The following is a 27,446-nucleotide window of genomic DNA, read 5'->3' on the forward strand; positions in this document are numbered from 1 at the left end:
TTGTACATTTAAGCAATAGATGATTGGTACTGAAGATTGTTTTCTTATTCGAAAGTTGGTTCGGTATGCGGTGACTCCATTTGAGCGAACAAGTCCTGTGGATTATAGGCATGCGCTTCGATCATTGCGTGCTAATGTGAACTTTGTCCGAATTACTTTGTGTAGTGTTTACTTCGAATCTCGACGTTGGTTAGTTTCACAATAGGAACGACCATTTCAAATTTCTTACGACCGACTGATGGTCCAACCTGGACTCACTTGATTTCATTTCTTGCCTGAATGCACCGGAGCATACCGTACAGCACTTCGCGTCGGTCCCTCAGCTTTGTGAAATCTGCTTGAGAACTATCATAACTTTTTCTGTGGCCGTTACATTCAGTGTACATAGCGAGCACAATTCCTTGTATGATAATATGGGTCGGACCGTGGGCTGATGCTGACCATGGGTTGTAGGTTGCGCTTCATGCTGCGATACAGTTGCGTGGATGATCTTCGTAAGTGTTTAAATTTGTGAGGTATCGCTGGTTCTTACACGTACAGGTTATGAAAGCGGGACCACCTGCTCTACTTGCTTATGGCTGCATTGATGAATACTTATTGAATGTGTATCGAATTCACACGAAGTCGTCGGCCAACAAGCTGACGTAGCACTGGCCTCCAAGTACTCCATGGTACCCGTCAAGGGAACCAGAGCTTTGTCCCAATATGCGCAGGTGAGCTTATTGGTTACCGTTGCTAACTCCCCATATCCTATCTTGGGAGGTGTGTGGGCACCAAAGCAATCAACAACCAGGGCAACAGCTTTGGTAATAATATAGACGTTTTATCAATGACACTCAGGTTTATTGTTTTACCATGATATAGCTGCTCGAAACAGGGACACAGCAAATAACATCGTGCCTAAAAAACTGTTCCGGTTATAAGGGTATGAGGCCTACGCCTGTCGCAACACCGTTGATTGACAATGACGCCTAGTGTCTGGACACTAGACATCCAAGGGCAGTGAGCAGTATTTTTCCCTGGTACAGGGTGCTCTGGTACCACACTGCTGGCGAACTACTTCCTTCCACTGTGGCTTCAGAGCAGCTCTTGAGGTTGTGTCACTGTAGACCCAAGGGTGACGCTCCTGAAGTTTGTAAGCACGGTTCGTATTGTGTGTTTCTACTACGGGTTTCGTAAGCATTGACAACGCACCTTCCATCTGTTTCCCCGCCGTTTTTCAGCATATCACTGGCAATTTGGTGATCATACGTAAATGAAGCACCGGTACTCCATGCCGGTCTTTCTGTCAGTGCTGATAGTGGCACTCCACCGTGTCTTTGGTGATCCTGATATAGTAGCTCCTTGGTCGTTTGGTCTCAGCACGTTTAAGACCCACCTAGTCAAACTAATTCAAGCGACTCTGGTCCTCAAAGTTCTGCGGCTCCATTTCGCCCGACTTCACCGCACATAATGGTACCACGCGGTTTTCAACCCCGTTGAGTTGGTGCTGAAATTTTCCTTATCCTCAACATCCCAAATTGAAATACTACTGTGAGTTCTTTCAGTAGCTACTCTACTGACATTCCCGGTCTCAGACCTAGCCGCAACTAAGTAGTATCTCAAAATTGTCTCACGATGGATATTTCGTCCATTAGGTATTCACTGAACAGCTGCTTCATCCGTGTTGGGAATAACCATTGGTGCGCATCTGGCGAATCTACAAGATGATTTGAAGCTGCAACTTGCCGGCAAGTAGTTGAAGACTAGATCTTTCGGTCACGAGCAGAGCATCTTTGTGAGACAGCGGTTTTCCATGATGCAACCTTTCGCCATCGCTGTTTCATTGTTGGCTGCTTGGGGGCAGCGATGAGCTGTTTATACGCTAACTCAATTTGTTTCCCAGTCAAACACACCTACGTCTGCTCTCGCACGACACGCGTATCCAGGCAAAGTATGAACAAGTTCAAAGAATATTCGGAGGCAAATAGTATTTTTTCCTTTTTGGTACTGTAAGTGTAGTTGACATCACCCGATTTCTGTACTCCTTGGTTTCTCACCGAATCCAGCACATTGATAAAATGATCCATGGCGTGCAATACAAGAGGCTTTGGTATTGTTTCTGCTACAGCTTTGCGATGTTCAATCGGATTCTTTCTGAAGTGCATTCCGCTGTCGTATTTTTCCCACGAACGTTGATGTTTTCGGGCAAAAGATTTAACCACATTCCCGTAATGGAGCGAGAAATCGTTGATTTTTTGAGCCCCAAACCGAATGAGGTAGGCCAACACTTTTTGAACTATATACCTTTTAAAGGCTGTTTTTCTTCTATTGTCCTGAACTGTTCATTTGTAACCCTTTCAGCGCATAGCTGTCAGGAAGCGTGAGGGCTGGGGTACTGCCAGTTTGTCCAAGCCTAGACGGCGGGGGGGGGGCGAGGAGGCGGGGGGCGGATTCGGGCCACAGATCTTCCGGTCAGTAAATTCGCGCNTGTCCAAGCCTAGACGGCGGGGGGGGGGTCGAGAGGCGGAGGTCGGATTCGGTCCACAGATCTTCCGGTCAGTAAATTCGCGCTCTAACCACTGAGCCATCTCGCCCGCGTATTGTCTTGAAACGTGTCACTGGTGCGGAACGAAGGTATATTGTTTCCCCATTATCTCTGGATTGTTGTGATCTGACTAGTTCCATGAAGTATCTGGGTTCCCGACACGTTTGTCTTATTCCTGACTGCTTCTGAAATGTCAAAGATCAGTCAATTGCAATAGTAGATACATTTTTCTGAACAATTGTATAAGTTCCGCTGGACTGTCGTTAGATGAAACCGATTCCCCAATCGAGTCGGATTATGTCATCGACCTTTATACCTGGCTTGCTCGCATGAAGGTCCGTGTTTCGAATCCAGCCCCGGTATCTTGACTTTTGCTGTCTAGGCTTGGGCAACCTGGCAGTGTCTCAGCCCTGATGGCATAATATCTGGACGCTGCAAGGTTGTTACAGCTGAACAATTATTCCATCAGCAGCAGCCCAAGTCAGTGTACGTAGTCTGTTGCTCCTCTTTTTCCCAGCCAACCCAAGAGGTCTGCCCAATTAATTGGCTGATTAGATCAAACTGACTGACGGGGGCTCATGTGGCATTCCCGCTACGTTAGAGCGACAGACTCCGTTTCCGTCCGTTTGTCTTGTTACATGACCAGCTCAGAAACTCCTCACTGCTCACATTCTGAATCGTGCTCATTCTTTCAAGCCAAGATCAGTTAAAACGTAGCAGAAAACGACGGATCACAATTTTTTCAGGAATAGGATTTTCAGTAGTGTGTGCAAGAATATAAGGTGTTGGCCTAGAAGATCTCTCGTTTGGTGGACCGGAGATAAAATTTTAGGTTATGTAACTTACTTCGGTGCGGTATTAGTTATTCAGCATATTGAAAACGACATGCTAAGGCGGATTGTGAGCATTGTTTTGAAGCATATTTTTCCCTTCTATTATGTTTTGCACTGCATACAATGCAGAACACGAATGGACGTTGGTTCTGTTATCCACCGTAGGTGCTCTTAGGGTCACTCATTCCGTGGTGTAACTTGCAGAACCCGTTTAAGGACCACCTCGAAGGTTGAAACGATTCAGGCACATCTCGATTTCTTTCCATTCCCCTCTATACGAAAGGTCTACTCAGGAAACACTTGAAGAAACAATTTCGGTGACAGCATTCTTCGCAACCAGAATCCTCTAGTAACGTTTTCTACCAGTCGGGCGGGAATGAACTTATTTCTGAGGTAGGTAGGCAGAACTGACGCCGTGTGTTTTTTGGCTGCGAATCTGACCTGATTTTGCGTTCGCCAATCGGAAGCAAGCCGGACTGAAACAGCCGATAACGTTTTGCTGACTTAATGCAATTGCGTAACTCCATTAACCCGTTGCTTTAATCAGTGACTGGGCTTATTTGTTACCATTCGAAGCACCAATTTCGCGCTCCTAACTGGGACAGGGCAGGGCAATCAGACAATTGCTGAAATTGTCAGACATGATGCGCCGTGCAAAGCATAAGTATAGGACACCGAGATGGCTAGAATTTATTGACCGGAAGGTCGGTGCTTTGAATCCGACTTCTTCCTTTCAACGTCCACTGTCTAGACTTGGGCAACCTGGTATTATCCCATCTCTCTTGCTTCCTTCTGGTGTTATGGCACCGAAAGGGTGCTACAATTAAACGATAGGATACTGATACCCAGAGAAATGTAACGCATAAAAATGCTCATGTAGGCGGTGTTCTACCAATCCAGATTATTTTGGCTTTTTCTGCAAGCATATACTGGGCAAGGAGCGAAGGAATGCTACTGATAAGAATTTACAGGTCGGTTGAGTTGATTCGGTAAGTCCTAGGATGAATTCAATTCGGGAGCGGAAAATAGACCAGGTTCATCAACACATCTAACTTGCTTAAGTGGCTGGCAGATGCTCGTAGAACACTTGTTCAGACTTTTGACATACACTAGCGAGAAGCAGCTACCGGCAGTTTCTAAGACAAGCCTAAGTGCTTGAATGCAGTGTTGACTCCAGGTGACTCCGTCGACTAGCCTGTGTCGACGGTTCTATCCAGAGTCTGGTCGGACGCGCTGATTGGTTCCACTCACGACTCCCTACCCGTCCTTACGCCGATGTTTGTCGGAGTAAGCGTCATTCTTTCTCAAAGTTTGATGTGACTAAGAGCCAAATCGAACCCCATTACAAATTTCTCGTAATTTTTCCTAGGTGAGGTGCTTGCGGTACCGTAATGAGTTTTTCACGCGTAATAGGTTTCTTCAACCTTATCAACAGTGTCGTATCGAGGGAAAGTACTTGGTTATTATGCGTATTGGTTCAGCTGAACTACTATGTGACCTTCGCGCAAGGTATTCAGTTGAAGAGTATCATGTTAAACGATCGAACCGTCCGCAAATCACATCAGCATCATCACAGTTGGCAGACGTCTAGTCTATTATATATTTCGTTTCGACGACTAGGGTTTGGGCTTTACAAGGAACACCCTCAAATTTGACGCTGGACCTTTTCTTGAAATTTTGTGTACATGTTTCATCAGTAAAGTCGTAAAAGACAGTTTGTCGATGAGTGTTTGGTTGCACATGCACGACTTAAGAAACCACAAGAAAAAAGGTTTCAGTAAGTCGTTCTCCCTCGGTGCCTGTGTTAGCAATGGTCGGTGTGAAAATAGTTGCCAATAGTATAGAGAAACATATCGATCCTACATCTGTCATTTAAATCTTGGGTTCGGAACAGCTGACAGTATGCATATTTTGACGCTGTTTGACGAATCGCACACTGGCCATCTAAAAAGGAGGCCCATCATGTACTGGAGGTTTTTCACGTATTCAAGGATCGGAAAGTGAAGTAGTAGTCACAAAAGCTAAGTTGGATTCTGAACCAATGTTTCATATGATGAAAGTGTTATACAGTGGTCGTTGGCTTGTTCGCTGAGCTGGGCAATTTGATTGCAAACGTTTCGTCACCAATCGAGTTGACATCATCAGTGCGTTATTATGGAGCGTAGTAGTGCGTAGCGGTGGATTGGTGGTTGTGCAGTCTTATACAGTCTTGGTATGGTGCTTGGCGTTCTAGTTGTGTTCTCCTTATTATTGCAACGTCTATTCGATCGAACTACCATTACATTTCCGGTGTATTAGAAGAAGGAAAGTCCTGTTGTACCGTTTTTAGTTATAGTGGCTATATTATGGCGTTGACACAAAATCAGTCAAGTTAGTGAATGTAAGCGATTTGATCCACATTAGGCTATCCGTTATTTCAACTTATCCCCAACGCCTCTAGAGTGGGCATTTTGGGATTTGAAACGAATCCACTCCAGCAATGAACATGACACATTTTGATTCATTGTACGCACCTGCATGAATATCGTCTAAGTTGGCGTTGTCATCCAACTGCTCGGAACGGCAAAATAATTTAGAGGCAAAACTGACCACTTGTGTATGAAGTCGAATGGTGCTTGCCTCCATACTCCACGTTGTTCATCCTCCGAGAATTTCTCACCTAACTAGTCATGCGTATGCTCAAAATTCGGGTGCATGGGGATTGAAAAATTCCTTTCTTTTTTCTAACTCACTTTCCTTACTTCTTTCCTTTCCTTCAGCTAGTAAATAGACTTATTTGTTCAGAAGCACAGTTGACTTATGGCTACCTAATGAGGCCACCGTATAAACTACTCGTATAATCACGTGGCTCTGCACGCTAGTATTGACGACTGATGAACCGATCTCGTTAGGAAGTACTTCAAGTGAAAACAGTTTCATTAAACTGCTGAAAACTGGGCAATTAAGGGGAGAAACCCGAGTACACGTTGGGCAAAGGCTTTATCGAGGCTGGGTGAACTGTCTGTCATCAACCCGATCCCGTAGCGTAATTGTTGGAGATCTATTTCACCGACCCCCCCACTATGCCAACGAATTTCTCATTGGGTAAAGCATCATTCACGGGATTCATAACCTTTCCGTTAGAGCTTGTTATTGATTTTTGGAATCAGCTTATGACTGAAGGAAAGTGGTGGCTTGCTGATGTTTTCAACAACTTTTAGTATCATGGGAAATTGACGAAGGCTCTCCGGGTGCCTCAAAGCGATGGGGCCGCATGAGGTTCAGCCCCTATCAGATGAATTGCGAATTTTCGTTCTACGTGGCAAGATGTGAATAAGCGTGAAAAACTAATGGAGATGTTTGTTGAAGACGTTTCCTGACAAGAGTTGTAATCCACTCGAATGCTGTATTTCGGTATTCGCGAAATAGAGTCATTTACGCATTAATCTGGTTTCAACGGAAGACTCAGCTGAATGTCTGATCCTCTTGTTCTTTAACTGAATGTGATGTACAAATGCCGCTTCATATTTCCGTTGCGGCGATATTCGAGATTTCGCAATGTTTTCCTGAACGAAATTACTCACAAGGTCGCTGAAAACTTCTCGATAGTGCACGGTCGATGTTGCCCTTCTTGAGAATCATTAGGTAGTCACAGTCCTGACAGATTCCGTCAGCCTTGTTCTACTTGAACCCAAATTTTACGAAATCCGTGTCGTACGCCCATGTGCACAGTGAACTCAACTGAATTGTAGATGAATATTCTGTTTATGCTATTCTTTAGTTGAGTATGTCCATGAAATGCAAAACCAGTCGTGGGCTGTCGAAGAGTCTTCAGCAATCTCTTGAGTAGCTCCCTTCAAGAGAATAAGTCCGTATACTGTAGTGTCGTACCTCATTTTATTCTTCAGCTTCACGAAAGTCTTGCGTTAATTAAGTGTAGGATAAACTATCGACCACACTGAACAAGTTCCCTAAGAACCGGTCGACGGATAGTGGAGAAGCACTGTCAACCGCTACAGCCGTTTAGTTTGACTACACTTCTAGACCTGCGCGAACGTGTAGATATCCAGAACGTGTTTCTTGCATGATTCTGGTGGGGTTGTAGGTTTTGAAGGAATTTGGAGCGACAAAAATTGCACTACAAGATAATTGCTTCCTCTTCGCTGAAATAGTCTATGTGACTCTTCGGATGAATACGTTTACTGGTTAGCCGAATGTTTGTCAGCTCATATGTATGAATCCGGTGAGGAAAGATAACGACTATCCCTTGTTTCAGCAAACTTCCGAAAATCTTTGGGTTTGAAAACAACTTTTCTAAGATATTAACATCTTGATCGCTGCTAACCAGTTTTCCCTCGGTTGATTGTGTCGTGAACTCCAGTATGTAGGGTGGAAATAAAGAAACTCTTGGTCGACAGGTATCGGAATTTAGAGGAGTATGCTCCAAATCACTTGATGGATGATCAAAGAAGGTAGGAAAATAGTCGCAACAAAGGTATGATGATATCAGCCTAGAGAGTCAGTACCAGTGTAATCCGACTATTTTGCTTCAGCTCTTAGAAATCACTTGGTGATACTATGAACGGATGCGTTGATAATATTTTGATTGACGCCTCCATCATTCTTATTTTCAAGCAACCACCGCTAGGTTTGAGAGTCCTAGATCCTGGTACGTGTACGGTTGTACGTGTGCCGCGCTTGTATGTTACACAGTTTCTCCATTATATTGAGATTGAAAATACAGGTCATTCAGACCAGTAGCTTTACGTGACGTAACAGCAGCCAGCAATGATGGAGTGTGTGAACCGTCACTTGGCTTTCTCATAACCCCTCTTTGTCCTCTCTACTCGCCGTAGCGGGTGACTAAACTCTAGTCTGTATGTACTCACGAGAATCGCGAACATCGATAGGTATCACTAGCTTGTCCCACAATGTAACAGGACATCCCGGTCCAACACTTCCCAATTGAAAGCGATTCCTGTTCAATTGATTTTCTGGTCGTCAGCAATAGGTGAATCAAAGGGGCAGGTGATTGGTTTGTTTGTGAGCAACACTGAACGTGAAAATGTCTGAACTACTTCGGAATTGCCAGACTTCCAAGTTATATGAACATGTCCGATGACCGCATAGGTTTGATGCTCTGTCGGTTGTGTCTGACGTCAAATATTCGTGTAGAATGGGGAAATGCCCGAACGGATGAGATTCCATGGCTACGATGAATGTATTCATATCAGAACAGTTATTATTGCCAATTACTACACAATAACTTTTGACACAACAACATGCGGCTCACACTATCAAGAACTGCCTGCTGTTCCGCTGCATGAAGCTATTTGATTTAACGTCTATGGAGGGGCTTTGTAACATACTAGCACTCATGTTCTACAAAAATACCATGATTTATGACCTCAAAACTGGTCAAATGACTGCTTTACAAATGCCATAGTGGAACGTTGGTCAAAATACCGTTCACATATTCAAGGTGTCGTAGGAGCATTCATAAAAATTTTGGCGTGAAGCATTCGGAATGCACAATTGTTTGGACTGGTTGAAGATGACGTGACTTCTCGAATCGGCAGCTTTTGCCAACCTCCGATACCTATGGCGCCGACGTGACGTCAGCTTGTCTCTCCAAGGCAAAGTCTACACAGCGGCAGTACGATCCTTACTGCTTCATGTATTTTAATCATGACTTCTACACGCAAAGGAAATACCAAAGATGTCAGTGTTTGACCATCGGTGTCCCGAAGCATTGTTTAGGTCTGGTAGGAACATTGGAGAGAGCCACAATTCAAGACTGCTGTTCCTTCTGGGGCACACCACTCGATTCCGATCATGCCATGGTGCGTGCACGCCTGACAGTTCGTTTCCCTTCAGGCCCTTGCAAGTCGGCAAGATGCATGCCAACTAAGTCCAAAGCGATCTCCTTCCTGGAATGTTCCTTGATATATTCCTAGATAGGTAGGTCACCGCTCGTTAATTCACTGCCAGCGTAATTCGACACAGCAAGAAGGGAACACGCCTTTCACGAGGTACAGAATTTGTATAGCGTCCATATTTCTTTTTCGCTCATTTTAAACAAAAGTGATTCGGTATGAAGAGAAGAGGAGTAAGCGGAGATTTTAGTGGGAGATAGAAAGTGGTACAAATTGCGTAATGATGAGTTACAAAGAAAGTACAAATGTACAATGGTCAGAAGGATCACCATACGTCTAAGCTCCGTTCAAAGACCCTGAAGGAAACCTTGTTGGCTACCTGTTGTCGCTTCAGTCGCTCAAGGAAGGTAAATGTTTGATTGACATGAAGGAGAAGGGTTGTCACGGAATTCTCCCCAATGCCGTTTTAGAAGCATCCTGGAGGCGCGGGAAGCGCGGAGCTGAGGCACTCGACCCTGATTGGCTCACATTCTGGCAAATCAGCGGGTGCCTTCGTATGGTCCGTAGGGCTCCCACCGTACATCTGTCCATTCGATGTGATATCCGCTTATTGAAATCGACTGTCCCCCGGACAACTCATCAGGTTGCAGAATCTGAGGTGATCAGGTCTTGCTTGGAGCAGCATTTTGGTCGGAAGTTCGTTTTTAAGCCAAAGTGATGCTGATGAAGGTGAAGGTTTGATCGATTTGCAACATTCTTGGTTTGGTCGCTAACGTCACATCAGTACATCACCGCTTATCTCCCGTCCGATCTGCCATATTTCCGACAGAGACTCAAACTTCTTGTGACAGTGACCTCATTCACCTGCATTTTCTTGGTTGCTCTCTCCACCCCGTTTCCGCTTAAATGGGAGGGTTTTGTGATTGGTCGTTTTGATAGCTGGTTTGTTGGTGTTACTACCGATGACGATGGTGATGGCGGACTTTTATGTCTCAGTGATAGACACGAGAGTTGGTAATCCAACCCAGGGGCTTGGACTGACTTACCAACTTACTTTTGACGTATGGTGGGCAGTGGCACTTCATCGGGGTGGGGGCATTCGCCACCTTTTTTGTTGTCCCATAGCTTGCTCCCAGAACTAGTTTCTCTGTAGTAAAACTAACTAAGGGGTGCTCCGAATTCCGGAACTTTGCTTTCTCTTGATCTTTTGTGCTGGTGACTCATTCGCTTTTTATCTACAGGAACTTGATTTTTACCATGGATCATTCTTCCTATTGTGGATCGGCATGGACGCTCGGTATGATGGAACCAAACGGCACCTCCCTATCAGACTTGCTTACTGATCATACTTATGCGCTGCAACCTTTCTCTTCTTCCGCCTGGACTACATGCATTGAGTCCGATCAGGACTGGAGCCCGGATGCTGCTCGTCCATCTCAGGTGGAAACTCCCCCAGTGAACGAAGACTGCGGTGAGCTCAATCAGCGGCTTCCACATGTTCCTTACCTCCTCCTGCTAGATGTAAGTTGTGTTCCTTTCCGTACATGTAAGCACGGAGCAAGATATCATTCAGCTTAGTGAGTAGAGGAGTTAAACAGCACTGTGTGACTGTATTTCGGGGCCAGTCTGCTTTGACTACATAAAAACAACTGCGGGGATTTAACTAGTCTGACGAATTTTAAAAAATAAAAATGAGGTATTCAGTTATGATTCAGTGGTTCAGTGATTCAGTGATTCACCATCAATATCGTCTGTAACTGCATCACATCAAAGAGACGGGCCACATCAATGGCTAGAGACATCGTCAGATATGGCCCAGTCGCGACCTCAATGGCGCTCGTGCATCAAAGCTATTGCTTTCAATGCATGGCTCCTTTTCCAACCCCCCACTTGACAGCCCACTGACAATGCTGGATTTATGTACCAATTTGCCAGCTCGCGCGTGCAATGCGCAGCTACCTACCCCCCCAATCATCGGTGAACGAAACTGCGGCAGCTGCAACCACTGTACGACGAGTACGCAGTTATTACAGCTGACAATGATGATGATGAATGCTAAGGTATAATAGATGATCCCTGGGAAGCAGGAACTTTGTCGTGGTAGGTGAATCACTCACACTTCATAGGTTACGCTAGTTAGGACATGTACGTCACATGTCAGCAGACCATCTACCTTGCAGAGTTCTTTCCACCCAGCCCGGTGCTTCGTGGAAGCGATAGAGAGGTGGACAGTGTACGACCTGCCAACGAAGTATAGAAACACTAAACAGTAAGCTGAGACGGGTCAACAACTTCTGCCTCCCTGGATGGGGATTTCGAGACTCTACTCGCCAATTGTTGATTACACTGGCAGAAATGGCCCAATCACGCAGTCTGTGTCGCTCATGCATCAGATCTATCGCCTTTACTGTGTAGTTACTCAGTCCCGGAAATAGCTGAACATGCCGTCACTTCCAACGCTTGGTTGTTACTTCAATGCCGCCACTTTCCGGTGATTGAAACTTCAGCAGCTGGAACCAATATACGCATGATACACGGTTTATGCCTGATAAACTGAATTGAATTGATACTGTTGCTAATTCTGTTTACTTTAATCGCACCCACTTACCAACTTTTACCGTTTTCGCACCACTTCCTTCAAAACACTTTTTCTCTAGTGATACTTATCATCCATTGGCAAATTCACTTTATTCAATTTGGTAAAAGCGAGGTCATGGTTTAAGGTGCGAGTAATCCGATAGTTTGGTCGGTCTTCGAGTTTCCAATTAACTTCATCAGTTGTTTGCCTTACACGTTCAAGCAGCTCCAACTATTACCTACCGAATCGTGTACTATATATCTGATAATTTCCTCTCAAGGTTTTGCTGGATATGACTTTCGGGGCCGGTGGCCACACCCGTGCACTCCTGGAGACCACACCGAGTCTTAAATGTTATTGCTTGGATCGAGACCAGGAATTCCTATCGCACTTTGAGCAACTAAAAAACACACTCGGCAGCACGACGTAAGTCTGACAAAGGGTACGTCGCCCCCAATAGGAGCTTTTTTGTTGGGTTTCTCATCGTTTTCATTGATATGATTTGTGTATGGGGGAAGAAGCTAAATAAGAAATAGTTAGTCGTTTTACGATCGTGTTCCAGTCTGAATGATGAACAAATGTACCAATCGAAAGGGACTGAACAAAAAATCGTCTGTTCTGAATAGTGGCATCCCTCAAAGCCCTCCCATAATGTGACCTTTTGGTTACATTTCCCGTCTTCTAGTAACTGTTTTTGTTTGGACAAAATATCGAAAGCGGGTTCGAAACACTTCAGCCTGGCCGACGATCTACTAGTTTTTTCTCTGATGGATCTGTACAATCCCACATTTTGAACCAACAACGGCCAGAACGCGAACCACTTCCATTTGGTACAGCAGATAAGACTACTTTCGAGATACATAAGGTAATCATTCTATTCAAATCATTACCTCATTTCAGATTGCAGTTTGATGTAAACATGGTAGAGATACACACTAGAACATTCCGACAGTTATGGGAATAAGGCTTACATCGAACTATCATTAAACTCGATGGAAACGTCTGACGGCAACTAGGTAGACTAACGTGTGAGAGAGCCTTATATTTCCGAAGAAACTCCAAAGACACGAGCGAAGACGAGTCTTTTCTTAGCGTCGTCCCTCCACAACAACAGAAGCAACTGTAGCAGTTGTAGCTTGGCATGCCACTGCAGTTTTTGACTTGTTCGCTTTTGTCGTCCATTATGCTACCAGTGGTGGTAGTACTGGTTAGCAGAAAATGCTACAATTGCTCTTCTGGCTTTGGCCAATTATACCGGCTTCGGTTCTTCGCGCATACAGAATCTTCCAGGTTGAATTGACAGATCTTATAGCCGTGGATTTAATGGTTTTATTCACCACACACTCTACTATACATATTCTTGATTGACTGAATTCTCCGACCTAATTCCGCGCGAGCATTGGGATCCTCGACACAATTCTAGCAGTACAACTCAGGAAGACACTGAACCTTAAGGCGTGTTTGGCGCCACATACATCTGCATGAGAATATCGGTTTAAAACTGGTCGCCTACTCGACGATTACGTTGTTTCAAAATTCCATGGGCTAAATCCTTTTCGAAATGTGTCCACTAAATGTCCTGAACACTATTGACGGATGTACGTCCCATTACCTATCCAGACAGACACCTCAAGTGGGTTTAGATTTCCGGCGACGGTCCTTCTCAACACGAACTTCAAACAATATGCTGTTGGTTGGGGATTGTGGTTTACCTCAGCTGTCGCGTACCAATTTTTCAAATTCTGCTGAATTTTATGTAGTGAACTGCCTCTCCTTCTGTTAAACACATAGACAACCATTGACGAATGGATCTCGCAGACTCTAATTTCTGGCCAATCTCCCTCTTCTCCCAGTCAGACGTTTGTAGCCCTCTTGGGCAAATTCAGTGATCTACCACGACTGTGTCAACAGCATGGTCTGGGTGCCGGCACAGTTGATATGATTGTCATGGATCTGGGGGTTAGTTCTATGCAGCTGGACAACCCGGAGCGTGGCTTCGCTTTCAAAACCGAATGCTCACTTGATATGCGAATGGATGGGCCCGCGTAAGTGCTGTTATTGCTGTCAACAACACTCATTTCCAACTCACTGATGTCCCCGCTATCTATCGTTTGCATGTATACTATGGTGTCGTTTCGAATCTCCAGACAGTCAGTCTAATCAACACGAATTTACGGATAACCAGTCAGTTGTAACACCCTTTCGGTGCCTTGCTGCCATGCCACGCGAAGGAAGCACGAGGGCTGGGATGCTGCCAGGTTGCCCAAGCTTAGACAGGGGAAGTCGAGAGGCGGAGGTCGGACCCGAACCACAGACCTTCCGGTCAGTAAATTCTCGCTCTACCCACCCGAGCCATCTCGCTCCCGTACGAATTTACAGACCAAGTACTGTGCACATATTCCACCTTAAGGAAATTGGCCTTCTGTCCCTGACAAATACAACTGTATCGAATGGGTACGTTTGAATTTTGACGTGTTTTTTGGATGCAAGTTTTCTTAGTTTCTTGAACAGCGCGGACGATATTGCAATTTAGGGCGCGGGGTTGTTATGATGTAAGTTACTATACATGGCAGTGAAGCATCGGTGTTGAACACCGATGTCATGCTGTCGATGACAATGATGATGACTAAACATGGCCTACCGTTGAAGCACCCATCAAAGCAAACTTTTTGTATTAGGACACGCCGTGCGACGAGACCGAGGGCCAAAAAACCGCCATGTTAAGGGAGTGTTGCAACGTGAGCAGTCCGATGTATTCCCATATTCAAATGGGAACAAGGCCATTTTTATCTCTCCTACCGGGTCAGGCATGTTTAGAACTGACAGAACCGAGCAAAACAGGGAGTGAACGTCAGTCTCTTTGGTACTCGATAATTAGTGACTGAGATTGGCGAAATCAGTGTTCAGTCTCTTTGGTACTCGATAATTAGTGACAGATTGGCAAAATCAGTGGTGAATCACGTGGGACTAAACGATCTTCCCGTTGTTTGAAACTCATCGCCTGTAAAAAACACCTTTGTATTCATAAGTCTAAATATACGTTTGTTGATTACTTCTGTGATAGAAACTTACAGACGGCACATTGACTTAACTTAGAAGCAGATAAAATATCAGTCGTGTGCAGTACTAGGGTGAGACAAGACTATACGGATGTAGCCGTCTCTACAGGTGGTCTGGAGATGGCGTTTGCTTTGTCCTGTATCTCTTGTCTGATGAGTGATTACGCAAACCATTACTGAGTGCGCTCCACACAGGTATGTCGATCCCGAAGGTTTCATGGTTCGGTTATTGGATGCTCTATTAGTTAAAAGTGGGTGATTATGATGAACATTGTTTATTCATCGCCACCAATTTTCCGTATCACTACTTTCTTGTGTTTGTAATTCAGGTCTACACCAACTGCGGCGGATGTTCTAAACAACCTTAGTGCTGCTGATTTGGCACAGATTTTCCGCCTTTATGGTGAGGAACGTTACTCACGACGAATAGCCAATGCGATCACTGACCATCGTCACACTCTTGGACCGATACGAACTACGAAGCAGCTTGCAGACATAGTCTGTTCAGTGGTGCCTTCACGGTCGACTAACGCACAACCTGGGTGAGTTGATTTTTTCTTGTATGTGTCTGTTTTTCTGTAACAATGAGTCACAATCGTACGAGAAACGCTGGCTGAGGGATACGTTACCGTCCCTGAAATGCCATTGAACCGTCTCAGCTTTTCACGGTTCGGAAGGTGAAAGTGGCGTCTCAGTAATGAGCGGACTGCAGCCTGGGCAAAATTGATTTCCCCGGCCTAATATCTGTAAATCCTTTTAGGGTTGCTCTGACCAGCGGCAGATACCCAAATTCTATTGCTGACGCCAACTTAACATACTAATTCAGTTCGAATTCATACGCCTTCTCCTCGAATACAATGGTCTTTTTTCTTATGACTAACTTTTACAGCACTGAAACTTGTCCCACCTTCCTTTTGCTTCACTGCTCAACTACTGTAAGTTGATTTGAAACACAAATTAGTAGACTTAAATGAAAGTCAACGCGCGTCAATATAAATTTCATTTTAGGCCTCTGAATTTAACCTGATTGCAAAGTGAACGAGCACTGCGCGAGTACCTCAGGATTTCTCGAAACACGGTCTCTTTGGGCTCGTCATGAATGATGAGTAAACATCCCGCGCTTCTGAGTACGCTGTTTGTTCACTGATGTCAGTACAACAAAACACGAGAATACATATTAAGGGTGATTCACCAAGTGTAGCAACTTGGAAACCAAGAAACTTATCGTGGTGTGACGATTAGTGTCTCCGTCACCCACTGAGCCATACTGGCGGGGTGTTCGTGTGACACTCACAAAACAGCTCACATCAGGTTGGTCAGAGGTTGGTTAGAGATCTGACATAGGGTCTACTGGTCATCCAGGTTGCGAGGTGGAACATGCGTGCTGATGCACTTGCATTTTCCGCCCAAACCCCCTGCCTTGAAGTCAGATTTTTGAGACAAAGATTTCAGTCGAGGACCCCAATCGTCATCCTGTCTAGGTGTGAGTGCCCTGGTAGTGTCCCAGCCCGCTTGCAACCATGATTTTTACGATTAAAAATACCGTGGCCGGTCATCGCGTGGTGTCATCAACCGGGTCGTCTTACCTGCTGTGTACAGCAGGGCGAGTAATCGGAAACAGACTACTGCGGACGCTTCTTCTTACCCTTTTACGCACTTTTCTTTCGTTTTCGTGTGCGGCCATTCTGATGTAGGTGCGTATAATCGAATGTCTTAAATGGTTACCACACGGAGCGCTTGATAGCATGATTTAAGGCTGACTTGGATTATTCTGTGGCTGGCCAAATGACAGCCTATTATCATCTGTACTGTTGGATGGTGGAGCTTGAGATGAGTCTTCTTTTTTTCGCGTTCGTTACATAAATGTAACGGATAGCGATAGGTTTGTTTCAATAGCAGTCCTGTGGTACCGATTATGCATTAGGAACAAGAGTTTGATTTCGTTTATTCGATCACCTAGCCAACTCTTCGTTTTCTCATTCCCTATTCATTTATCTCGATGGGTAACTATCCAAAAACCTTACTGTCAAACCTTTGAATTTTCATGCCATCGTCTTTCACGAATTGGTGCAAGCAGGTTCAGGTTCTGAACTTAATAATATCGGGGAATAAAGAACTGTGACTAAGGCCAGTGCACTCTGATATACCGTTCACGGCTGTGTTGCACTGGACTTTTTCATGCATGTATCGTTGCTTCCCCTTATCCCGACGTCTTTCATAACTATTCAACGCTACCGTGACCGGTGGCATCGTTTCAGTGAAGCGGAATGGAGCAGCATTCCTGTCCGTATTGCACAACAACCAAGACCCGGGTTGGCACGAAGGATAACATGTAAACTCGCGAAATATGGTTCTGTCGTTTGAACTCACATCTCGGTAACTGTTAATTCTGAATCATCTGGCAACATCTCCATGCACCTCGCTTGTTGCTTGACTTGCCGTGCACCAAGGCACGAACGGCCAGAGTTGGAATCTGCACTTGAAATTGCGTTCGATTTAACTCACCTGAGACACTACATCCTCCGGATTTGAAGTTCTAGTAAAGTTTTATTTCTCATTGGTTCTGTCAAGTTAATAGTTCAAAAATCACACTAATTCCACGGTTCTGGCTTGTCCCCGTTTTTGCGGTGTCACGGCCTGTGAAGGTGAGCGTGTGCACACTCCTCATTTCTAAAAGTGACAAGGGAATAGAACTTCGGGCTTCTATATTTCAAGTAAACGTTTTGACACAAAACTTTGAATGCAAAATGAAAACAAAAATGTGAACAGAACAAGTCATCAGTTGCCGTGTATCACCGAACGGTGAAAGTATAAATATTTTTGGTAAGTAGTGTGTCCCGTAAGGTGCTTCTCTGTGACTACATCGAAGACCACCACCTTGTAGTCTCTAGTTAGCCACCCGACGCACGCATTCAGTAGTATTCAACAGTAGCACGCCAACAGAACACCGTCCCAAGGCGAGAGATTATATTGTCCTTACGCCTAATAGAAAATCATATAGATACCTAGTCCGCTCCGTCCAAACTATTCAATCGCTTCAGAAATCGCTCCAACACTACTTCAGTGGGCACTATAATCCCCTTTTACCCCTTGGCAACAACTGGATCTTTTAGCGTTCTTTTAAAGGGTACGCAGCAATAATACTTGTTTCTAGTGCAAAAAGCGCATGAAAAAATGTGCTTACTAATTTCCATAGGACTGCCATAAAAGTGTACAAGAAAGTGGAGTCAACTAAACAAAAGCGCTCCATTATGGACACTGCCGGTACGTCATATGATATCCTAATGTCAGTGTTCAAAATCTACCAAGTTGTCTGTTAAATGAGAGTGAATGAGAGCCAAAACGGCATCGATAAAGCGCGTTCCAAGATTCTTTCATCATCCTGGTGGGTAGGCTTTAATAGAAGAATGTTATGCGGAGGGAATAGTTCGGCTGATTTGGCGCTTGATAGATGATAATTAGATCGCCCGGAGTCTGGTTTCCGTTACCAGCTTCGTCCCTGAAGTAGGTCATTTCGGCCGTACACAATTACTCGGATATCCATCCTGGGGAGTTGTATCGCTGTGCAGTCGCACAGTCCTGGCTGAAATCAGTGTCGGAGGGCTTGGTCGTTGTTCGATTGATTTCTAACATAGATACTAGATTGATGGTGCTCGGGTCGGAGGCGAATTAGGTGAGCGTCTTGTAATGCCTCCATCTGTCTATTAGCCTGTTCCACTAAAGAAATTCGCATTCGGGTCTTGAAGTGGATATCTTGAATACACCTGTGTAGAAGAAAAAACTCACTCCTGAGAGGAGACCTTCCACCTCCAAGAACAGCATAATACCCTTACTCAGAATCGGTGAGAGACGGGACGTTTCAGGCTTGTGCAATCCATTTGCCTATTTCATCGACGTATAAAAACAAGATTTTCACTTTTCTTCTCTTTAGCTCATCAACGCATCCCGCTACTCGTGTATTCCAAGCCCTTCGAATTTTCGTCAACGACGAACTGAACGAATTGTGTGTTGGTCTAGAGCTCGCCGAGAAATTACTCAAACCTGCCACTCCCTGTCCCGGTGGACGTGCGGGTCGCCTGGCTGTGATCTCGTTCCACTCGCTCGAGGATCGAATAGTGAAGTGGGCGTTCTCAGTTCCCACCACCAAGACCGACGTCGGATTGGCCGTTGCGCTAGCCAATCGTACAACTGCTAGCATGACTGGTATCCACAGGAGACAGGCTCTACTGCGTCAACTAGATCCCGCAGCCTCGGAGTCGCTGTCTGTCAGGTCCCCCAGATGGGCATACGTACGTGATTCAAACTGAATGTCCATCAATTTAGCGTTGGTGCGACCCTGCCCTCACTTCTGCTCATGGATAGTGTTGAAGTGATAGAATATACCCAACCACAGCACTGTTTACAATAAAACTGGGTGATCCCTCACCTCTCAATAAGAGCTGAGTTCAATCAGTTCGTGTCCTTACCGGCAAGTCTGCTTCGCGTAGCATTGAATCCCAAAATAACCTAGCTGAGGTTAACCCGATAGACCTTAACGTGCGCGTCGGTTTTTGGGTGGGTTATATGCACTCTGAGGTTGTGCTGAGTGGAACTCTATTTCATCTGCCTCGTTTTTCAAGTTGTTGGTGATGCCAAAATGCTGCACATGTACGGCTTCACAACAGCTCACCACTCAGAAAGTGGTGAAAAAAAACAGGATCTGGATGAGGTACGGTTATCTTTTGTTGCAAGAAACTTACCTCAGGATATCGAACAAGTCCTCACATGGAAATCAGTTTTGGTCGGTCTCTACAGAGGAGAGATGGCAAAGGTACAAGCCAAACAACCTTCAATAATCGGCCACTCGTGGCTCAACTTTACTCTGTCTACAAGTGTGGGTTCAACTCTGGTGTGATCGTGGCTTTCGGGCTGTGAAAGGCCTCGCATAACAGAAACTAATCGTCCCGTTCTTAAATTATTGTCAATATATAAAATCCCTTTAGTCAGTCCATGTTTGTTTTCTGGCATTTGCGACTGTAAAAGCCATACATGACCGCGGTCCATCTCTACTTCGATAGTATACGTCTTGCTTTCAAAACAAAGCTAAAGTTGCACTAAGTTATGTTTACTTGCATCATGTACAGTTGGCTTAGTCAGCGCGCTTCACATACAATGTAACACACGATGAACATTTATTCTGTAATTGCTCCGTGATTTCTGTTTATAGACAACCGAACTGAGTATGCCGACAGAGGAGGAAATTTCGCGAAACCAACGAGCACGTTCAGCCAAACTTCGAGGAGCAGTGAAAGCATGAGGCTGTGCGATTTTCCGGACACCACCAAGAGTCTTTTGGAGAGCATTTGGTTAACGAAGCGGGACAAATTTGCGTCCAGCTCTCGAAACATGCATTTACGGAGACAGTGTACATCCCCTTGCGAACCTGCGACATGCATTTACGGAGACAGTGTACATACCCTTTGCGAAACTGCGTCCGAGACGTATCGATGACCTCTTTTGACTTTGTACACAAAACTGAGGTGGTCATTACAAGCATGCACACCATTTGGGACTTCCTTCATTTTTCCACAAAAATTTAAGCAACCCACGTGAAAACCACGGTTACATCAAAAAGCCTATATGGGGCAAAAAGTAGGTGGCTATATTTACAGTTGATTTTATCCATAGAGTTAGTATTCGTGAATGAAAGACCTGAGCACTCGTAGGAGCCGTTTGTCTGAAATGAACGAGCCTAAATCGTCCCGAGTAATCCATGCAAAGTCAGTCACTCCGGGTATGGATATGATCTGTTCTCCATGCCATGTGCGATCGACGAAGGCATTGAAAAAGTACATCTGGAAGGGGATAACGGTATGTGATGGTTAGGTCAGTGGACAATTATGACACACTAAGTATCCACCATCTGTTAGAATACGAAGTACGCACCCAAATTTACTTTTGAGGATGTTAAATCGACGAATTCGGGAGGCTGCAGGTTCACTGTGGTGCAAACGACACAGTTTGTCGGTAGTATTTTTCTGAAGGTAACAATATTAGGGCGGGACGCCTAACAAAAAAAGTAGCAGGCACTAATTCGTGAACTTGTATGAGGGCTATATTAAGCCTAGGGACATTTTTCAGCACCCGACAGATCTTGTGTTAGGACATCAATCCGGTTGTGTTTATGTGATCCCAAATGACCACAAGTCTAGATGTGCACAGCACGGCCGCGTTGAAAATGGTATGTAATGGAACCTAGTGACGTTTTTCTAGCATTGTTCTAACCGGAGCCAGTGCTCCACAAGGTACTAATCTTTCTAAACTACAGCTCTCATTTCCGCACGTCGTGCAAAAGATTGGGTTAAATTTCAGGGCACCCACTGTCCCGGTGGTTAACGGCAACATGTCAGTTGTCACCTAGTACGAGGCAAGAAAGCACTATCACGAACATGTTCAACTCCCTTATGGTAAACAGGCTTTTAAGAGATTCTTTTTCCAACTGCTGCCTACTGAGATAAATCTGAATGGTCGTCTAGTGAGTGGATAAATAGTCTGAATAACTTTTAGGTGAATAACTCAACCTGTTACGGACTTCACTAAAATGGTAACAAGCGTACACACGAACCTACGCGATTAGTCGAGTTCATGTTAAAATGCAACCAAGAGACAACTGCAAGGCAAATAAATAGCAAGTTTCCGAGCGAACCCATTAATTAGGTCTCTATTTGTGGGTTGATAACCAGAAATTCGCATCAGGGCCCATCAAAGAGATACGAAATCATCGACAACCGTATCATACTGGCTGACGAGCCTATGAATGTGACGACAACCTTATAAGTAGTGTCGTAACAACAACCAGTAATACTCTGAAGTTACGAAAGCCGTGGAAGCGTCGGTGAGCAGTCGACCAGTAACGCATACCACGGTAAAATCCAGAAAATCACGGTAACTGCCTCATCAACAACGTCTACCGAATATTGACGGGGTTCAGTGCATGTTCTGTGAAGTGGCGTGTAGCTAGGTTTCTCGAAGTTAAAAAAAACATTGCACATCGTACAACTCAGTGATTCTCAAGTCTTGATGGCATTGTATAGCTTGGGTCAATGTCGGCTACAAATTCGCCATCTAGAGGTGTCTTATCTCAGGTTGCCAAACACTCCTAGGTGCAACTGAACCCCAGGAAATGCCTAGTAAGCAAGCGCTTGCCCCGAATTCATCCAAAATATTCTTTTTGACGCCTCAGCCCCCACCAACCACAATAAATGATATCTACCAAATGCACTCGTCCACCAGACCGCTCACTCATCGCAGTTTTGCGGTCCTTCAATTTGCTTGTTTTCTAGATCATCTTACTGCTTTGCATAACAAACTTGTTAAGGCGTCAACTGTTATGAATTTCGAGCTTGCCGAATTGTGGTATAATTTACATGTTATACCTCTGTAAATTCGTAGACAGAGCTTTGTTGCGTAAATACTTAGTCGACTTGAACTTTACTCGGATATTCGACGTCCCTTGTTACCACTGGGTGGTAACAGGATGGGGCTAGTAAACAGGTGTACCTTGCCCAAGCAATCACTGGCTTGAGCGGGTTGTAAATTCGTGACGTGACTACCGTCCGAACTGATCCTGAGACATATCCAAGCAGATGATGCCCACATTATAGTGAAACTATTTGTGCTTCAGTAGAATAGGCTGGGCATTCCGCCTCCATGGAACGATTCCAGAAAACGATTGCGTCACATTTGTTAGTGCACGCGTGTTGAATCTTCTGAAGGAAGCACCTAACTTCTAAAGGAAGAATTAGATGCCAGTTGGAAGTCACGGGTTCAAGAACACGTTTACAAGGCATAAAATACCAAATATCGGCAAATTAGCGTAAAACAGTGGCGACATGTATGAACTATTCAGAAAAATACGTCACACTCACCTGCACACCAAAGCGACTACCCGAACTCTTGTCACGATATCTGTACACGTGAACCGCAACAGGTGCGTTTCCAATGATGTTGCATTTTGACTCACAAGGAAGATGTCTTTCAGCAAACTTGACAGCCATCTGCAGCACAGAAAAGGTGACAAAGGGATGCAATGAAAACAGTCTTACAACGAGACCCACTACTCACAAGGTTGCTGGAAACTCTCCGACCGCTTTCACTCTTCCACTTCGGGACTTTCTTTTAGGCATAGTCCCCGAGTTACTGTCAATCTTATGTTCTATTTGAACCCAAATTGTACAAAATCCACAAAGAGCCATCATTTTGACACCAAATAGTTTCTAACGGGAGACAACTGAGCCCCAGTTGAATCTCTTGTTTATGACACTTTTCAAGTATGTACCGCATATTTAGTTAATAGCATAGACGTGAGATTTAGCTGGAACTCACTGAGTATGCTGCTAGGACTAACTTAGTTTGCAAATGAGTGCACTTCGCTAATAATCTCACGACGTTTACACCATCTTCAGTGCGTAAACGGAGAATTGTTGGTTCATCATAACATACCAAGTTGTCGGATTCATAACGGGATATGACGTAACGACGAGGTAATTAGAAGACGGGTATTTGGTTGTGCAACAAATCATTCGGTATTAACATCCAGTACCATCGGCCACGTTAGCTTGGTCACGTGCCACGCATACAGAGACACCGTTTGCTGTATGCTGTTCTGCATGCCTCATTCAGAATGGCGCAACCTGCGAGGCGGACGTGAATTCGCAGAACGGTGTGAAGGAGATGAAGCGTTTAGGTGATATTGGTGCGTTCCGCCCTCCAGGACGGGTCCACCTGACTTCACGCGCCTGACTGGAGATATTGTAAAAAAAAAGACAACTAACAGATGTCAGCGGCGCTCAGGCTGCCATTTTATCTCCAGATTGTCTAACTGAGCTCTGCGATGCAGGACTATCAGAATGCCTGCGGTAAACCAGCACTAGGTCCCCCCATAATCTACTTTTTTATTTTTCACTTTAAGACATCAGTGTCAAGACTGATGGTGCTGTCTGCGACCATAATGATATGGCATGAAGGTAGCCATAATTTTCCCAAATTATCTAGATCCAAGGTAGTATCACACGGAAAGAAACATCGTTTGACCTAGCCAAAATTCTACCCTCACTGAAATACAAAAGCATGGTTATCCTGTTGGGAAACAACGGGATCTGGACAGCCCGTTCTCTTCCTCGATAGTGTCCTTGACACGTTTGTCGTGACATTTCTAATTTTCCAACTTTAAAACAAAGCTTTATGACCTCATTAAGTTTTCTCTGTGGCTATTCAAGTGCGTTTATTCTATTCTGTACAGCCTGGGGTTGAGCACAATACCCGTGCGCGCATCGCATTAGCCTATTATTGCCTGTAAATTTGTCTACCCTGCTAGATAACCTCACTAAGACAGTTCGTTATTGGTCCATGAGTACAACCACTGGTTACTCAGTCGTCCTGACTGTATAAAGGCTGACCAGAAACCGAAACCCACACACAGAATGCTCGATAACTCGCCTCTCTCAAATTCAAATTACGCTCAAGAGGTAATGACGGGAGAGACCAACTGGGTGTCTCGTTTCCAAACGACTGTTTGACGAGCAGAAACAGTGGCCTGTCCAGTTGTCGCCAAGCGGTTTTCAGGTTTTTCGTACGATCAGCATCTAAAAAGGAAAAGATGTGCACAATATCGATCAGATTATCGGTGAAAACGATAGCTGAATCGCTAAAATAGAGTGACATGTAAAGATTTTTCTTAGCTCAACGCTTTTCGATGGTCTGTGATTGAGGCTGCGAAACGTCGGAAAAATCAAAGCCCAGAGGGACCACCAAGTTCTTCAGAACATCGATAGTTGTACGCCCAACACTGCATTCATACAGTGACGTCTGTGTAAACCAGTTGGATTATCACGTGCGCAACCCCCCCCCTTCAGTAGTTAGGAAATGAAGCGAACACGATAAGCTACAGGACACTTCTCAACATGCTCGAATAGTCGGAACAAAAAACTATCGAACTCTGCCAATAAATGTCTTGGTTATACTATCCCCAGAGCATTATTGGTTAAACTCGCTACTGCTGTGTACCTACTGTATCTGGCCTATCAGTTCATTTCGGCTCGCATGCACTTGTTCTGCTCCACCGCAGTCGCCTTACAGATCTGAATTCATGATCGTTAATAGGAAACTCTTGCGCACTTTGCTTTGGTTGATCGGACTATGACCCACAAGCACCATTGTTCGTCTGTTCACCAACCAATCTGCGCTTGAAATTGAAAGTAGACGGACATTGAGGGGAAGTTTTTTTGGAAAAAAACAGTTAGCAAAAACTTCCCGGAACCGCAGCACAGGACAGGTAACCCACATAGAAAGATGGTTTAGCTGTAGCACCCCTTCGCCGCCTAGCTGCCAAAAGGAAGCACGAGGGCTGGAATATTGCCAGGTTGCCCAAGTCTAGACGGGGGAGGTAAAGAAGCAAAGGTCGGGTTCGAACCACGGACCTCCCGCTCAGTAGATTCACGATTTACCGCTTGAGCTATCTCGGAGATACAAGTTCTGTGCTATTCGCAGTCGTGCTGGAAGTTGCACTGGGCCTACATGGCCTAGAGGCTAGCTTCGTGGACTTCTATGTCGACGACCCGGATTCGAATCCATGCAGTGTCCTCAAGCAGTCTTGAAAATTGTGCCCATATTCGCTCACCAATGAAAGGCGCGGAAAGATACTCTTTTACCGAAGGTACGATTACCGAGCTACCTATAGTAGCCGTATCTGTAATCTAATTGCCTTACGGTTAATCACTGACTGTTTGGTAATTAAATATACCGCTGGGGGATGTATGTCCCGTAATCTTGGTAAGTCTCAGTCACAGAAGCCATCATCTTCTACTGCCTTTCGCTCGATAATTTGCTCTGGCTATCTGATTATATACATAACACAGCCATAGATGAACGTTAGTTCCAAGAATACTGACGAGAACCATGAAGTACTTCAACTTTGTGCATTCTGACGATGACCTGCAAACCATTCGTAGAATGTAGTCAGTGGGCGCACCACTACCGTCAACTTCTGAAGACAAACACCTAATGTGAATCACTTCCCATGAAACGCATGTCAGCCACTACTTACAATGAAAACACCTGATGCAACATAAAAATAAAACGTATCAACGCGTATGGATTCTATACTCGCTGGGTGACAAGTACAGAAGAGCTATGACATTGTCGGTTCAAAATAAATGAACAAACCATGAAACACAAAAGCACCAGAATTGAAAAGCACACGAACCTGTCACTCTATCGAGGGGAGTGAATTTCTTGGTCTCCAACTGCCATTCTAGTTCCTGTTCGTGAGCCGTCAACAAAGACGACGAAGAGGACGATAACGAATGTCCTTTCTTCAAAGCGCTTGTTAGACGTGCTTGCTCCAGTTGGTTTCTATATTCGTGTGCAGACAAACAGCTTTTCTCAAACTCAACAGCAGCCAGCATATCCAAGGTGTCTTGTTCCAGTTTGTTCAGTTCGGGGGTCACTACAGTTGGTCGGCGAATGCATAGTCCTGAGAACAAGTTCCACGCTCTCACACCCACCAGAGAACGCCCCCGAGTGTTCATCATAAAGCAACAACTGTAATCACGCAGCAAGGAACTGAAAAGTAAAAAAGGCGTTCTTTGACATCAACCCCATCTGATTGGGGTCCATTATGAACGAAATCCGATAACGCAAAAAAACATGAGCTAAAAACATATTTCGACTGGCAGAACGCGACTTTACACCCTCCCCCTGTGCCAAAGCACGTCTACTCCTGGGAAACAGGCCGGTGGCGGCTGAGAACTATGCAATGGGGACAGGCATGTTGAATAGTAGTTGGTGGACCAAGGAAACGGTGAAGCGCGAGAGCGTACTTGGAGGCCAGTAGCGGCTGGGTGCTTCACATACTCTCCGGATCCGTATGTGGACCATACAAATCAAAGGTGAACCCGAGGTACTCGACTGTTGACACGACAAACCGACACTCTTGAACGAGGGTAGAGGCTGTCAGTTGGGATGGCGTATCGATTCACCAGGTAGCAACGATAAGCAAATCGTTATCAAGGAACTCCAGAAACGACTGGGTCAACCAGATGCAGGAACATTACAGGGGTCATCTTGACACAGAACAGGAGTTGGTAAAGACCTCAGTGGGTGTTGATAGTCAACGATCGGCACTTTGGCGCAAACTCTGTTGGGTATACGAGTCGGCGACAGTGTGCTTGGCGAAACAAATTCCACTGTGCAAGATGCTGACCAGATCATCGGGCATTGGCAATGAATCTGTTGGAGAAATCAGCACAAATGCGGGTCGACTCATTTGGCTTTTTCATCAAGGTGATTGGCACTACCCAAGGGGGATACGCAACCGAAGCCGAACACCTCGTTGATCGAGGCGATGGAGTTCGGAATCGACCTGAAACAGAAGCATGCAATATCGGTTTGTTACGGTGAAATACCAGTGTAGGGCCTGGTAGGAGTAGAACCACTTGTTGCTGGACAGACTGGAATACTCTCACGATGAGCCGAGTGATATCACTGCAGTGACCTGACAGTGCGGCGAGAGAACGAACTGAGATGCAAAACAGAGTTGACTTGGACACCGACCAA

General features: G+C 45.1%; 2 protein-coding genes across 2 annotated transcripts; one reads left to right on the forward strand and one right to left on the reverse strand.

Annotated features, from left to right (window-relative positions):
• Window positions 1-2,110: 2,110 nt before the first annotated feature.
• Window positions 2,111-21,155, forward strand: T265_12532 (hypothetical protein; the record flags this gene model as incomplete). The annotated part of the gene is made up of 7 exons (XM_009164256.1): window positions 2,111-2,258; window positions 12,074-12,219; window positions 13,647-13,838; window positions 13,945-14,247; window positions 15,182-15,394; window positions 18,784-19,141; window positions 20,059-21,155. 7 exons carry the CDS (start codon window positions 2,118-2,120, stop codon window positions 20,146-20,148), a joined length of 1,443 nt encoding a protein of 480 aa, XP_009162520.1.
• On the reverse strand, window positions 20,522-26,422 carry T265_00426 (hypothetical protein; the record flags this gene model as incomplete). The annotated part of the gene is made up of 4 exons (XM_009164199.1): window positions 20,522-20,686; window positions 22,760-22,888; window positions 25,232-25,344; window positions 26,095-26,422. 4 exons carry the CDS (start codon window positions 26,420-26,422, stop codon window positions 20,522-20,524), a joined length of 735 nt encoding a protein of 244 aa, XP_009162463.1.
• Between the last annotated feature and the right edge of the window lie 1,024 nt (window positions 26,423-27,446).

Source organism: Opisthorchis viverrini (assembly GCF_000715545.1).
Source record: "Opisthorchis viverrini unplaced genomic scaffold opera_v5_4, whole genome shotgun sequence".
In the NCBI taxonomy this organism is placed as follows: domain Eukaryota; kingdom Metazoa; phylum Platyhelminthes; class Trematoda; order Opisthorchiida; family Opisthorchiidae; genus Opisthorchis; species Opisthorchis viverrini.